General features: G+C 38.5%; 1 protein-coding gene across 2 annotated transcripts in view; it reads right to left on the bottom strand.

Moving 5' to 3' along the window:
• fbln1 (fibulin 1) overlaps positions 1-14617 on the bottom strand; it is a 101466-nt gene that overhangs the window by 67274 nt on the left and 19575 nt on the right. For both annotated transcript variants that reach the window (XM_057836945.1, XM_057836946.1), the window contains exons 2-9: positions 14169-14277; positions 9746-9875; positions 9078-9237; positions 2538-2600; positions 2369-2455; positions 2134-2271; positions 1930-2067; positions 1308-1451 (exon numbers count right to left, since the gene is read on the bottom strand). In XM_057836945.1, coding sequence (XP_057692928.1) covers positions 1308-1451; positions 1930-2067; positions 2134-2271; positions 2369-2455; positions 2538-2600; positions 9078-9237; positions 9746-9875; positions 14169-14277 — 969 coding nt within the window. The remainder of the gene's footprint in view (positions 1-1307; positions 1452-1929; positions 2068-2133; positions 2272-2368; positions 2456-2537; positions 2601-9077; positions 9238-9745; positions 9876-14168; positions 14278-14617) is intronic.

Genomic DNA, 14617 nt, shown 5'->3' with positions numbered 1-14617 from the left:
GGGAGCAGCTGAGAGCCTTCCCCGGATGTTATGCTCAAGTAAATTGTTGTGTGCGCAAATAGTTCAACAGTTCAATAGTTTAGTTATGTGTAAATAAATTGTTACTTTAGAATCAAAAGCTTAATTTGTTATTTTATGTTATTTTGTTATTTTATGTTATTTTGTAGAAGGAAAACATCATTCAGATGTTTGGGATGTCACGAAAGCAAAAAATAGCTGTGTCAGAAATTGGAAAATTGCTCAGACTAAGCTCTTTTCTAATGCTGATTTCTAAAGAATGGAAAAAGAAATGAACTAACTTTTTTTTCCTGCTGGAAGAAGAGAGTCTAGTCTTTTTTGGTGCGTTCCATGTTTATATAGAAATAGAACAGAATTTTCTGTTGGCCTTATAAAATCAAAATCCAGTAAAACGGCCGGGAGCAAAGGGGGTTGCTCCAGTGAAAATGGCTGGGAGTGAATGAGTTAATTTGGGATGTTTCCTGGCTATGGAAATTATCAGAATGTACTCAAGAAGAATGATAATTGAAAATATAACTAGTTAAAAAAAAAAAAAAAACATTTTTAAATTAAAGTGGTATCATGTCTCACTTTAGCCTCACTTTACCGAAAAAAAACCTCTCTTGGCAGCAGAGGCTAATCTTAAACTATCATCATCACATGGTTTCATATGTTGTTGGTTCATCAACATGTGGGATAAAATATTTTTGAGCTAAATCAATTTGCTTTAGCACAACAGCTGATTAAATTGACAGAAAGAAAATTTACTTTTACATTTTAAAAAAAGTAAACATGTAAAAACATGTTTATCACAGTAGGAGGAGCTTTTCTTCATGACAAGGTGAATTGGTAGGTGCTTGAAAACATGATAGTTGCATTATTACAAATGTCACTTAGATCACTTAGATTCACATTACACTATGTCTCACATTACTTCAGTCTCCCCTACTTAAAGCGTTAATTTCAATTTACGCGGAAATTCGGGTTACGTCGCCAGCGTAGGAACAGAACTCTTTCATAACCCGGTGACAACTGGTGTTGTCAAAAGAAACGTATGTTTTGTATGGAAAAAAACGGAACACCACTGTTGTGGGAAGCTAACGGTAAGAGCATCGTGCAAGAGTGTTAATGTCTACAATATGGAAATATTTTACATTTGGGCGTACTTTTTTCAAGGTATCAGATCGGTGCTTGGTATTGGCAGATCTTCAAAATCAGGTGACTTGGACTCGAATTCACGTTCACAAATATGTGATCGGGACAACCCTAGTTAAAAACGAGTCTACAGTAGTGCTCAGTGATTGTCATACCAATGCAACGTGTGCCGTCATCGTTGAGGTGGTAGCCCCGTCCACAGTTGACGGAGTTCCTCTGGCAGATGTACGAGCCCACTGTGTTAATACATAGCTGCCCCCTTTGGCACGGACCTGTCTGGCTAACACATTCATTGATATCTGTAATGCAGACATTTATGACATTACTGGTGAGAAATCTATGGACCTGTTCACAGTCCTACCCAAATATGTAGACTAAAATTTCAAAAACATGCAGGAAAGTGAAACCTAAGGAAGGTGGAGGTTATGTATTCAGTTCCATATGTATGTCTATTCGTCTGTCTGTTCAAGATAACTCTAGAAAGAATGAAGAAATTGTCAAACTTAGATATGTTTGTAATATGATGCGAATGTGGTTTTATAACTCTTTCAGTGCCATTGACGATGGTAGACGTCCAATAATGTGGGTGTTTTCATTCTTCCACTGTAAATTTAAATTAGTTTGTCACAAGTAGACGTTCAATCCATCGTCGTTCATCCCCAGTCCCAAATAGATTGGACGTTTAGCACTATCAATGGCAGCCAATGAGTTAAATTTGGGGTAATGAGGTCAATGGTCATAGATCCTAGTAAATCATGTTCAATATATGTAACTCACCAATGCAGTTGCCCAATGCATCCTGGATAAAACCAGCACCACATTTGACCTTAGGGAGACAACGAAATGAGCCCTGGGTGTTTTGACACTCAAACTCTGGGCCACAGTTGTGCATTTTGGTCTCGCACTCATCAATATCTGAAAATATAAATATTAATTACTCAAAGCCTCACATAAAAAAACAACTATGCATGAATAACTGACCTTTGCAGTTGTTGTTGTCTGTCATTTCGTAGCCGGTTCCGCAGCTGACCTCTCTCTGGCAACGGAAAGAGCCCTCGGTGTTGATGCAACGCTCGCCCACTCGGCAGTTGCTAGCTCCCCTCCAACACTCGTTAATGTCTACGTTATTAGAAAATGAGGAACTATGAGACCATGATTATTGAGTAGAAAGGAGAATAAGAAAAATAAAACACAACAAAATGAAACAAATTCTTACCTTCACAGCTCTTTCCATCTGGCTTCAATTGGTAACCTTTGAAACAGCCACAGGTATCATTACCCACACAATTATGAGCACATTTTCCTAAAGAAAGAAAAATAAAACTGCTGAGCATTCACCAGTTAACTATTTATCCAAAAATAATTAAATGCTTATTATACTCCACCATTGCACTCATCACTTAATACTGAGTTGTCTCCAGTGTCCTTGGTCTCATCTTTATTTGGAACTGTAAGATACAAAGCGCCTTGTTTAGTGGCTTCTTGGGATAACTGTCAAACAAAATGTGTAACTGTTCATAGCTTTAAATATTTAAATGCATAAGATACTTAAATATTACATTTCGAGAGACTGTGGCTAAAATATTGAGCATTTTCGAACAACTTTACAATGTTTACAGGTACAAAGCCATGACTTGTTTTTAATTTTTCAGAAACATAAACTTTTTTGCTTAAACTGCCCCAAATTCAAGATTGCGTTCAATGGTCATTAAAGTTTCTTTAAAACAGTTGTAGACCATTCTTGAGTTGAGCTTCTCCCATCTGAAAAAATGCAGTCATACATAATGAATGGCAAGAAAACATCAGTCTTTCATACCTAAAGCTGAAACAATGCTAAAATTCTTTTTAAAAGAATGAATTAAAAAATAATAATAATAAGATGTGGTCTTTTCTTGTTATGTAATCCAAAAATAATTTGGCATACTATTTGGTTGTCCAGAATGCCTAAAAGTGCAAGACAAAACTTAGTATAAATGACATTCATTTAAAAGACACTTGTTCAAAGTACCGTAATTTTCAGACGATAAGGCTCACCTGACTATAAGCCGCCACCCACCAAGTTTGATACGAAAAATGCATTTGTTCATAGATAAGCCGCAGCTGTCCTTACTGCACTATGGGATATTTACTCCAAAAGATAGACAGTCAACCTCTGCTGCCACCAGCTGTCAACACTGTTGTCGTCCAACAGGCCTCCTAGTATGCATTACAGCGCTACAGAATTAAATAACAATCAAAATTCATGTTCTGTGCTAATTATTTCTTCAGTTACTGTTCCAGTTATTACATTAATCTCTCGTTATGGTATTTCGTAACGTTTTATTTGACAGTGGCGCTATAAGACTGCCATAAGACCATCATAATTATTAGGGTTGTTCCGATCATGTTTTTTTGCTCCTGATTAGTTTGAGTATCTGCCGATCACGATATTTCCCGATCCGATTCCTTTTTTTTTTTTTTTTTGCTCCCGATTCAATTCCAATCATTCCCGATAATTTTTCCCGATCATATACATTTTGGCAATGCAATGCATTAAGAAAAAAAATGAATAAAAATCGGACGAATATATACATTCAACATACAGTACATAAGTACTGTATTTGTTTATTATGACAATAAATCCTCAAGATGGCATTTACATTATTAACATTCTTTCTGTGAAAGGGATCCACGGACAGAAAAACTTGTAATTCTTAAAGGATAAATGTGACTTTGTATATTGTGACTAAATATTGCCATCTAGTGTATTTGTTGAGCTTTCAGTAAATGATACTGTAGCCATTTAACTGTTCTGCCCAAATGCATGATGGGAAGGGCAACCTTGACTGTGCGTAGTGGTACCAATTGATATATCCTCTCTGCGTTGGGAAATAATATAGGGTGTTAGGAAAAGATTGACTACTACCTTTCTTCCCCACATTGCGTCCCACGATATTTCTAATCGTTGGGAGAGGGATTGTAAAGCTTTAGTCAATTAAAAAACGTCTCCAAAGGGTGCCAAAGTTCACTCTACTCATTTTACGCTGCCTTTTAGCTCTATATATAGGTATAACGGCGCCATTAAAGATTGAATGTGACAATGCGTGAGTGGGTCGTGCAGCGCATGCGTTAATTGCATTAAATATTTGAATGTGATAAATTTTTTAAAAATTAATTACCGCCATTAACGCTATAAATTTGATAACCCTACTTTAAGCCTAAACTAAAGACTCTGGATGAGTGTAACACATTATGTCTGTAACGTTAAATACAATTAGAAAATGATTCAATTAAAAAATATATATATATTAAAAAAAGGCATGTCCGATATTTTTTTGCCGATTCCGATACTTTGAAAATGACATGATCGGACGCGATCGGGACATCTCTAATAATTATGACATGACACTGCCTTGAGCATTAATGAATGCTTATGACGGATATCATTTTGTGTCGTCCGGCAAATGATCTCACTTTTGAATGGATGTAAAAGATCGGAGCTGGGCATAAATGGAGTTAGTGACATACCGTATTGGCCCGAATATAAGACGGTCCTGGTTATAAGACGACCCCCTGTTTTTCAAGACTCAAGTTTGAAAAAAGACTTTTTCAGCACCAAATTAATTTTTATACAGAAAATAATTACAGTTCATCCGAAACAAATGATTATAACAATATATCTGAGAGAAAAATCATGTCATTTTGCCTCGTTCAAATATTAATTATCTGAACATTTAAATATGTAAAGTAAAGTGCAATCACATTCGTAAATGAATGGCTTCTGATTTTTTAAATGTACAGTAAATAAACCAATCTATTGTGATAAAACAACAAAATTGCAATAACTGCATTAACCATCAAAGTGAAGTCTAAATGTAACTGTAGTATTGAAACAAATCTGAATAAGGAAAAACATTGTAATAAAATAATGCAAATTGGTTAAACTTGAGAGTAGCTGAGATCTGTCATGATAGAACATCGCTTCAATGATATCTGGCGCCATCTAGCGTCCTGAATGGGTATAATGTCTAGACCGCGAATATAAGAGGACCCCCTCTTTTTCAGTCTTATTTCAATGCAAAAAACACCGTCTTATATTCGGGCCAATACGGTAATTTGCCGGATGACACTTAATGACATCTGACATAAGTATTCATTAATGCCCATGATAGTGTCATGCCATCATTATGATGGTCTTATGGCAGTGTTATGACGCCGCTATCAAATAAAGTGTTGCCTATTACCCAAATAAATCAACAAATAAGCCGCACTATACTATAATATACAGGGTGACCCCAAAAAAAGTTTACACTCAGTTGACTGCTTGTTTAAAAGCCATTGAAACATCTCTAAATAGGTTGTCATGCTTAAGTGATTCATTAAGGTCACTCAATGCAGCTGGTAATCTCTCGTCTCTTCAATTCCTGTGCTTCTGCTGAAAATGAAGAAAACTTTAGCTGTACCTGAATTGCTGCGTGCCGGTCTGACACCTACTGAGATTGCAGCAAATCTGAGAATATCCAGATGTGCAGTCTACAAAGTTAAAAAGAAGCTGAAAGATACTGGAACAGCCTCACGAAAACCTGGGTCTGGAAAACCCGATCTGTGTGGACCAAAAAGTTGATTGACAAGGTGATATGTGGCCACCCCAGAGTCCAGATCTCAATCCCCTGGATTATAGCATCTGGGCAACTGTGGAGGACAGTGCCTGTAAGAAGCCACAAACTTCTGTGGCAGCCTTGGAGAGGTCCATTGTTAGATCTTGGGAAAAGATGACAGCATCTTACATAAAGAAGACCTGTCAAGCGTCCCGCAGGCGCCTGGAGGCTGTTGTGACACTTAAGGGAGGACACATTGAAAAATAGAGTGTACTGTACATGTTCTTTACAATAATGTATAATTTGTGATTAAATTCTAATTCTAAACTGAATAAACATGGCATTTAAGTTATATTATGGCAGTGTAAACTTTTTTTTGGGTCACCCTGTACTATAAGCCTCAGGATTCAAAATGAGGGGAAAAAGTAGTGTCTTATAGTCAGAAAATTACGGTATTTAAATACGCTAATTGAGAATTTCTTCGACCTCTGACAATGGCAAAAATTATGTTGAAACACACGGAAAAAATAAATAAATAAATAAATAATAATAATATGGCTGCCCCCCTCCCCATGTTGAGCAGCCACTTCCTGGAAATATTGGCTTTTATTTAAGTTCTTCTAAATTATTACACATTAGACATATAAAATTCTGTGTTGTTATTTTCTTTTTTTTTTAAGATTCTTTACAGTTGGATGCATATAATAAAGATGTGGTTCTTAAACTCTTCACAATACCATTACCCATATCTAATAGCAATAACCCTATATATCCACTAGAGAGCAGTGTGGGACTAAATATCTAGCTTATCTCCTATCTAATGATTCTAAGTAGCCTATATACGAGGGGCATTCAAAAAGTAATGCACTGAAGTGCATTGCTCGTACAGGATTTCCAATCTTGTTTATATTTGGCACAAACCTGATAGGACACACCTTTTTGCGATTGTGTTTTTCTTAATTTTAGATTTTTAAAGCTTAGACTAGCTTCCAAAATGGCTGCCCCTCTTGAAGCTCGTCAGAAACAAAGAGCTGTAATCGAATTCCTTGTTGCAGAGGGAGAAACCCCTCTGAGGATTCACAATCGGCTGGAAAATGTCTACAAGGATGATACCATGGACTATAGTACTGTAAAAATATGGGTACAGCAATTTAAAAACAGTACTGCAGACCACGAAGAGGTGGGTAAAGCCAGCATAGCCGATAAGACCAAAAAGTTCAAGGCCCAAAAATCAGCTGGCAAAATTATGGCCACCGTTTTTAGGATTCTCAAGGTGTAATCATTGTGGATTTTTTGCCGAAGGGGGAAATCATTAACTCTGAGGTATACATTGAGACTCCTAGGAAGCTCAAAGCAAGAATTCGACGTGTTCGGCCCAACTTGGACATGGCCAATGTCCTCCTATAGCATGACAATGCAGGGCCTCACACAAGCATCGGGACCGTGGAGGTCATCACTTTATTTGGATGGACATCCGCCATATTCTCCTGATTTGGCACCGTCAGACCGCCACCTCTTTGGTCCAATGAAAGAAGGACTCCGGGGCAACCGATATGGCAATGACGAAGTGAAAACTGCTGTCAAGAATTGGCTTAGAGATCAACCGGCTGAGTTCTACAACACTGGTATACATGCCCTCGTTCATAGGTGGACTGTAGCACTTGAAAGAGGTGTAGACTATGTGGAGAAGTAAAAATGTAATCCTCACACTTGTACCTTTCTTTTGATGTATAATACATGTTGCTATTTAAGAGTGTGACAATATCGCGATGCAGCGATATATCGCGATATTTTGTGACCCGATCGGTTATCGATATGCTCCCGCCAAGTATCGATACTTTTATTTAACATATTGGCCATACAATGGAGTATGGCTGCTGTAAACTGCTCAATGTTTGTTGAGCAATTCCTTAGCGGTCCACTAGGGGCGCTCGGGAGTGGTGGTGAAGGTAAAGTGCGCACAAGTCGTCTAGAGAAGAACAGGAAGCTCCAAGTGGGTTGAAAAAATAAAAAAGCTTCGTGAGAACGGTGGAGGAAAAAAAGAGAAAAATATTGCTACAAATCACACATGGGGACACACTTTAGATTTTACACCAACAATAAAGGAAGTAAGGTGAAGAAGGACTGCTGTATGCAAGAAATGTCTAACAAAAATAATGTTCACTGGGAGCTGGTGACGAAGTGCACACTGGATTTCTTCACTGCTTCGCTTTCATCACTTGAGGTAAAGTTTTGCAATGTAATTGTTTTTAAATTTACACGTATTATTTTGATGGCATTTGGTGTTGAATGATATAAAATAAACCAGGACCCTAAACTGGATGAAAATGAATATCAAACAAGCCCACATGAATTTACCGATTTATTTGAGAACCACTAGTTCTAATGAACCACTAGTAATCTAGTTTACTATACAAACTGTTATTACTGCCATTTTGATACAATAAGCTATAAAAAATGGTTTGAATAGGTTCCAAGATATATAAAGTGATGTGCATGATTAGCCTACATATTAAAAATAGGTAATTTTTGCATTTTTAATTTCTATACATTCAATTTATATATATTTTTTAATTCAATACTTTAAACAAACACAAAAAAAAAAAAAAAATCAGGATTTCAACTCAAAAACTATGTGGTAGCTAATATTTTTTGTTTAATTTTTTTGTTTTTAAAGTGAGGAAGACTGTGACTGACCAAGTCTGACATCTCAAATGATAAAGCAGATAGTGGAAGTGCTCAAACCAACGCTTTTGGCAACAAAGGTCATATACGAAGAAAAGACCCACCATTTTTATCATTGCCCCACTCCAAGCTCAACTGCTGACTGACACCTACAGCACTGTTTTTTTTTTTTTTAAGATTTAAAACTTTAAAGAAATTAAGGGTGCCATTCATCATAATCTCTCCAAGAGATATCAGTGGTTGTGGTTTGTTTCCTCTATATGTGCAGGTGCACAATTTGCAGTAGATTTATATTTTACAGCAATGTTGCACAGAAAAGGTGTCACTGTTTAATAAATGACTTAAGCAGTATTTTTTCTATTTTGATTTTTTTTTTTTTTCGTTTCAACAGGTGTATCGTAGAATATCATGTATCCAATTTCTGACCAATATATCGATAATCGCTGTATCGTGATATTGAGAGATAATCGTTATCGTGAGCCTTGTATCGCGAATCGTATCGTATCGTGAGATGCCCTGAGGTTCCCACTCCTATTGTTATTATAATTTGTTTGTACATAATAAAGTTGGGTGCATTACTTTTTGAATACCCCTCGTATTTGTACTGTACTTTTTTAATCGTTATTTCCCACCACCAAGTGACATGCACTTCCTTGTACCCACGTTCAGTTTGCACTGTGGGCTCTGTTTGATTGTCAGGTGCTCCGGACACGCAGCAGGCACGGTACACCAGGCCACACTGGTAACCAAGAGACAGGTTGTGGTCGCATGGAAGTCCCTGCTCCTGGCCCGTCATCCCCAGGAGGCAACAATCACAGCACATCTGGCAATCACACATCACAAGTACATGTCTCAAGGCCAATGCTGCTAAACTGAATGTCAGTGTGTTATTATTGAAAGTTAAAATGTTATTAAGTCAAGATGAGTTGAGATCATTCCTTCTGTTTGAAGATTTCATCATCAGTCATCACAGTCTGGGCAGTGTGGACAGACTTTTGGGGGAATTATATTGCTTTGTTTTTCTTAAACGAGACAATGGCTGAGCCTCCTAAATAGCAATGAAACACAACCAGCACATTATTTGGTTGACTGTTATAAGGACAGCAGATTGTGTTAGACTATAACGTTTATAGAAGCTCCATGGGTCATGTTACAAATACCACATGTAGCAGAGTTTAATGTATTATGATTACAAAAAAAATTGTTGAGGTTTCTTTGACGCTCACTGAACTGGTCCCGGGACAATATTCTGACGTCATGCATACCGGCGGGTCAGGATGCCATTTCGTCTTTCATGCTGGCAGTCACTTTGAGAATCAAAAAGTACAAACCTTGGTGGTTTTGGTCTCACAGGTGTTTGAGAACAAAGAATCACATGTTCGTTGGTCTTTGGCCATGTTGATGCCGGTAGTGCACATGTTGTCCTCAAGCACTGCAACGCAGCACTGCTCCTGCACAATTCTGTCAGAATAAAGACGTCATCACATTAGAATAAATCCATTAAAACTGCTCATGCAAAATATAATCGCCGTCAACAGTGACTTTGTTTTAGTGATTTAAATTCAATCCTGAATTAACCTCTGCATGCTCTTACTTGCCATGGCATTTTTAAAGCATCTGTATCACAATTACTGCAAACCACTACCACATAAACATTGTTTTGTCCTGCAAGTCATTGGCAAATCATTGTCTGTTGTGACTAATACTTTCCAAGACATAAAAGATTGGAGCCAGTTACATCATTTGAGTAAAATTGGTAACTTTAGAAATGGAAATTTACATAACTATATGGGGGAAAATGTACAGGAATTGCAGTTTTACACTAGACTGTAGTGTGAAACTCAGCTTTAAGTGCCTATGACAGCAAAAAGCATGTTTATTTTATATTTCACGCTGTATTTTATGCTCCTGAATAAAATCGACCGCTTGGATGTGTGTAGAAGCGATGGATTTATATATATATATATATTTTTTTTTTAATCCAGCGTCATGAAAATGAGCGACTTCCTGGATTGAGGAGGAATGTGAATGTGACGCCACCCGGGTCAGCATCTAACAATACAGCATTGCTTTATAGCATGCAGATAGACTGCGGATTCAGCTGATTTTGCGGATTAATTTGTATATTTTTCGCATCGTGCCAGCCAAATGTACTGCAGGCTCTTGTTGCTGCACCAGGGAGAGGCGTGTAAGCCTTTTTGGGTTTCAAAAAGTTCCCGTTCACCCCGAGATTAGTCAAAACAAGTCAGACAATTGTTGGACCATTGACTTACGAGGAAGTGAGTAAACATCGTGCTTTGTATTATGTCAAATACTGGGATCATAGCACACGTTTTAATACAGAGGTGGCTTGCATTTTGTAGCTGATAATGCTCCTTGTCCACCGAGAATGCCACTCGGCCGACGACCAGCAGCCTGTCACACATAAACCTCGGTCCTCTTCACGTGCCTGCCGGGAAAGCGCTATACTCAGCTTATGCTCGTGGGGTTATCCATATCGTCCAGACTTCCATCCCCCTCTGCCCTCTTTGTGTGTTCGGAAATGGACCACTATACTCAGGTGTGGCTCGAGCAGCTACGCGCTCCTCCGATGTCGGGTGTTGGTCCGGCAATCATTCTCCAGTTGCTCTCCCGCAGCAGGGGCACGACGAGCTGTAATTTGTTCGCCGCCAGGGGGGGTTGCCAATTGGTGAAGACAATCGACAACCCCGCCGCTGTGTGAGATGATCTGGGGTAGTTTTGTGTGATTTTTTTTGCTTCGAAAGGCGAGAATAAGACTTTGAAATGTGGCTCGGTTCGAGTTAGCATGTCAGCTAGCTGTCACGCCTCCTCGTTTGTTTACGCTCTCCGAAGCCGGAGCAGGGAAATGCCAAAAGCCGGACTAACTCCAGTGGCATAAAATATCATTCATGGAGGTGCAAGAAGCCGACAGTTTTGACCATCATGGAGTAATTTGCCATGTCGTAATGAATAAATGCATTTAGAATATTTCATTTTCCATTCAGCACAAGACTGTTATTTGTCATGACCATACCATTTGTTTAGCAATTGGGGAAAAATACTTGGATAAAAAGAATATCCTGTAAAATATTGGAGTAGAAAGATTGAAACAATGGCATTTTGCTGCTCTCTTCGTCCCATTTTCCTCGCTCTGAATAATTCCCCCTCAATGAGCTTAATTCTAAATCAGATGAAATCGTGACCCTGCTGACGTCATCCTCCAGCCTAATTTCTCGTCATCTGAGCTTTGCCAAATTGTTGTATATAGTCGAATCGTCTAAAAATATCATTCTAATTTACATAGTAATGCTATTTAAGATTTTTTTTTTTTATGCTGTCACAGGACTTTAACTTCTCAAGAAAAGTCACTGGAAGTTTACCAGTACCTTTTTACAGTGTTGTCAGGTCAATGTAGCCTATTTTAGTTAAAGAATCTAGTTAGAGTTGCAATCCATTTAGACTGTGAGAGGCAGTCAGCGAATGATCGCTGCCAACACTCCCAGTCAGAAGTGTCATCTAGTGCTGTCAATAGCACTAAAAGATGAGCATTAGCAGCCAGTCCTCCCCGTTTAAAAGAATTGGACGTCTATCATTGCGAATGGCAGGCATTTTTATAAAATGCTTTACTGTAAAGCGTTGTTGAGGGCCATGGCTAGATTGTAATTACAGTATGTTTTTTTATGAAATTTATTAGTAGTAGTAGTAATCTAGGCAGGACGTTGACATTTGCTAGCATGCCAGCCTCACAGTTCTGGGATTGTTGGTTCAATCCCGGTTCCGGCCTCCCTGTTTGGCGTTTGCAAATTCTCTCCGTATCTGCATGGGTTCTGTCTGGGTGCTCTAGCTTTCTCCCACATCCCAAAAACATCCATGGTAGGCTGATTGAACACTCCAAATTGTCCATGTGTGTGCATAGATGGTTGTCTGTCTCGATGTGCCCTGTGACTGGCTGGCCACCAGCTCATGGTGTACCCTGCCTCCTGCCTGTTGTTAGCTGGGATAGGCTCAAGCACTCCCATGACCCTTGTGAGGATAAGCGGTTCAGAAGACATTTTGAAACGTTGTGAAAAAAATCAATGGGAGAATGCAAACCTCTATGGCATTGGCTTCATTGTTCGACATATTTACGTAAAATAGATGCGTAACTGGCCGTTTTTTTGTTTTGTTTTTTTTTTACTTTTTTAACAAAGAAACGAGACTGTTTTATGTTCATATCTATAAAAAATTCGGGGATTTAAGCATTTATTCACAAGAATTTTCAACGGAAAAAGCTCTGTTTACAAATGGCGGCTGCCGCATTGACTAACAGACTAGCTTCGTACTTTGGTAAATTTACATAAAATAGATGCATAACTGGCCGTTTTTTTGCTCTTTTAACAAAGAATCGAGACTGTTTTAAGTTCTTATCGATAAAGAATTCGGGGATTTAAGCATTTATTCACAGATTTTCAACGGGAAAAAGCTCTGTTTACAAATAGCGGCCGCCGCATTGACTAACAGACTGGCCTAGTACTTCGACATATTTACGTAAAATAAATGCGTAACTGCCCGATTTTTTGCTCTTTTAACAACGCTGGTCTTCATGGCAAACGCAGTCTTCTTTAAGGCAAAACACTACCGCTTTTGTCCACCGGCGTCGCTAAAATTGACCAAAATTGAAAAGTTACATAGGGTTGCTTAAAATCCAGCATTGTTTTCCCAGTGTTCTATATTATTAGTTAGGAAAGGAAAACCAGGAGCTCCTGACCAAATAAAGTTGAGGGGTTAATGTGAAGATGAAAAATTTCCATTGATTGCCCCTAAATCTTACAAATGCATTTTTAGGCAGTTGTTTTTGTCCAACTTTGTGGATATTATATTAGTGGATATATTTGTGGAAGGATGCTGGAAATTGAGACGGCACATTGGAGGCAAAGAGGAAGACCAAATAGGAGATTTATGGATGTGGTGAAGGAAGATTGAAGGAAAAGATGCAAAGGACAGGAAGAAATGGCCATCAGTGATTTACTGTGGTGACCCTTGAATAAGAATGCTTCCAACATTATGGAAAAAGTTTAGGGAAAATGTCTCTCCTCTTTTCCCAAAAGGGAGGTGTGCTTCGGGAAACTTCCTGTCAGTATAATGGCCAAGTGTCGCGTGATTTTTGCCTATATTGTAAATACTGGGAGCGTCCGTGTCAAAAGGGGCCCATCTTCCTTCAAATTGTCTCAGTCTGATCAGTGAACTGTGCTTGCGAATCTCTGTGAGCTTTTACAAGAAAAGGAGCTTAAACGCCCACAGGCCTCTCTCGTCTCTCAACATATTGTTACCAGAAGCCTCTTTCCTTGAAAATTCACCTCCACATGTACAGCCTTTTAAGGGCACAACAATGTCTCCTCACCCTTCTTTCACCTCTGAGTTCCTGTTACTCCATCCTCCGTCCACTCAGGTTTTACCTCCAAGGTATTTCCTGGGGTTGTAATCACCACCCACCCCTCTCCCCATCTAATTATATCGCCCGCTCCCCCTTGCTCGTTCCTCTTGTACTATAATTAAGACAAATTTGGAATCATTTAAGGTGGCATGCACTTCTCAGGTTACGAGCAGACATGTTATTAACTCATCATTATTAGTTCGCAGAAAGGAAGCAATGTGGCTGAAGATTTATGGGAGACAGGCAAAGCAATCTCATTTTAAAAGCCTGCTGACATGTTTCCCAGGATAATACCATATTGTAAAGAAGACGATGTGGTGTATAAATCAGCTCAGTTTTACCTGCATATAGGGGACGAGGAGATGAGTGGGACGGTCGAACAGGCTTGGTTATCGTTGCCTTGACTCTGGCCTTTTTTGCAGCATTCATCAATAGTGAGCTGCTGAACTTCTGCACACAAGAACAGACATTTTAACTGTTGTTTTACAGCAAATGACTGTAGAAAGTGTACAGTGCCCTCCATAATTATTGGCACCCCTGAAAAAGATGTGTTTTTTAGCTTCTAATATATATATATATATATTTTTTTTTAATTCAAATAATATGGGACCTTAATGGAAAAAAAGAGAAAAATCCAACCTTCAATACGAGTGAATTTATTCAGTGGGGAAAAAATCCCACATAAAGAAAAAATATATTTGACATCAAATAATGTGTGTCACAATTATTAACACCCCTGGTGTTAATACTTTGTACAACCCCCTTTTGCCAACAAAACAAGGTCTGGGGA

This window comes from Corythoichthys intestinalis, chromosome 5 (genome assembly GCF_030265065.1).
Source record: "Corythoichthys intestinalis isolate RoL2023-P3 chromosome 5, ASM3026506v1, whole genome shotgun sequence".
NCBI classification, from domain to species: Eukaryota; Metazoa; Chordata; class Actinopteri; order Syngnathiformes; family Syngnathidae; genus Corythoichthys; species Corythoichthys intestinalis.
Note: the sequence above shows the minus strand (reverse complement) of the source record. Positions and strands in the feature narration are given on the sequence as shown.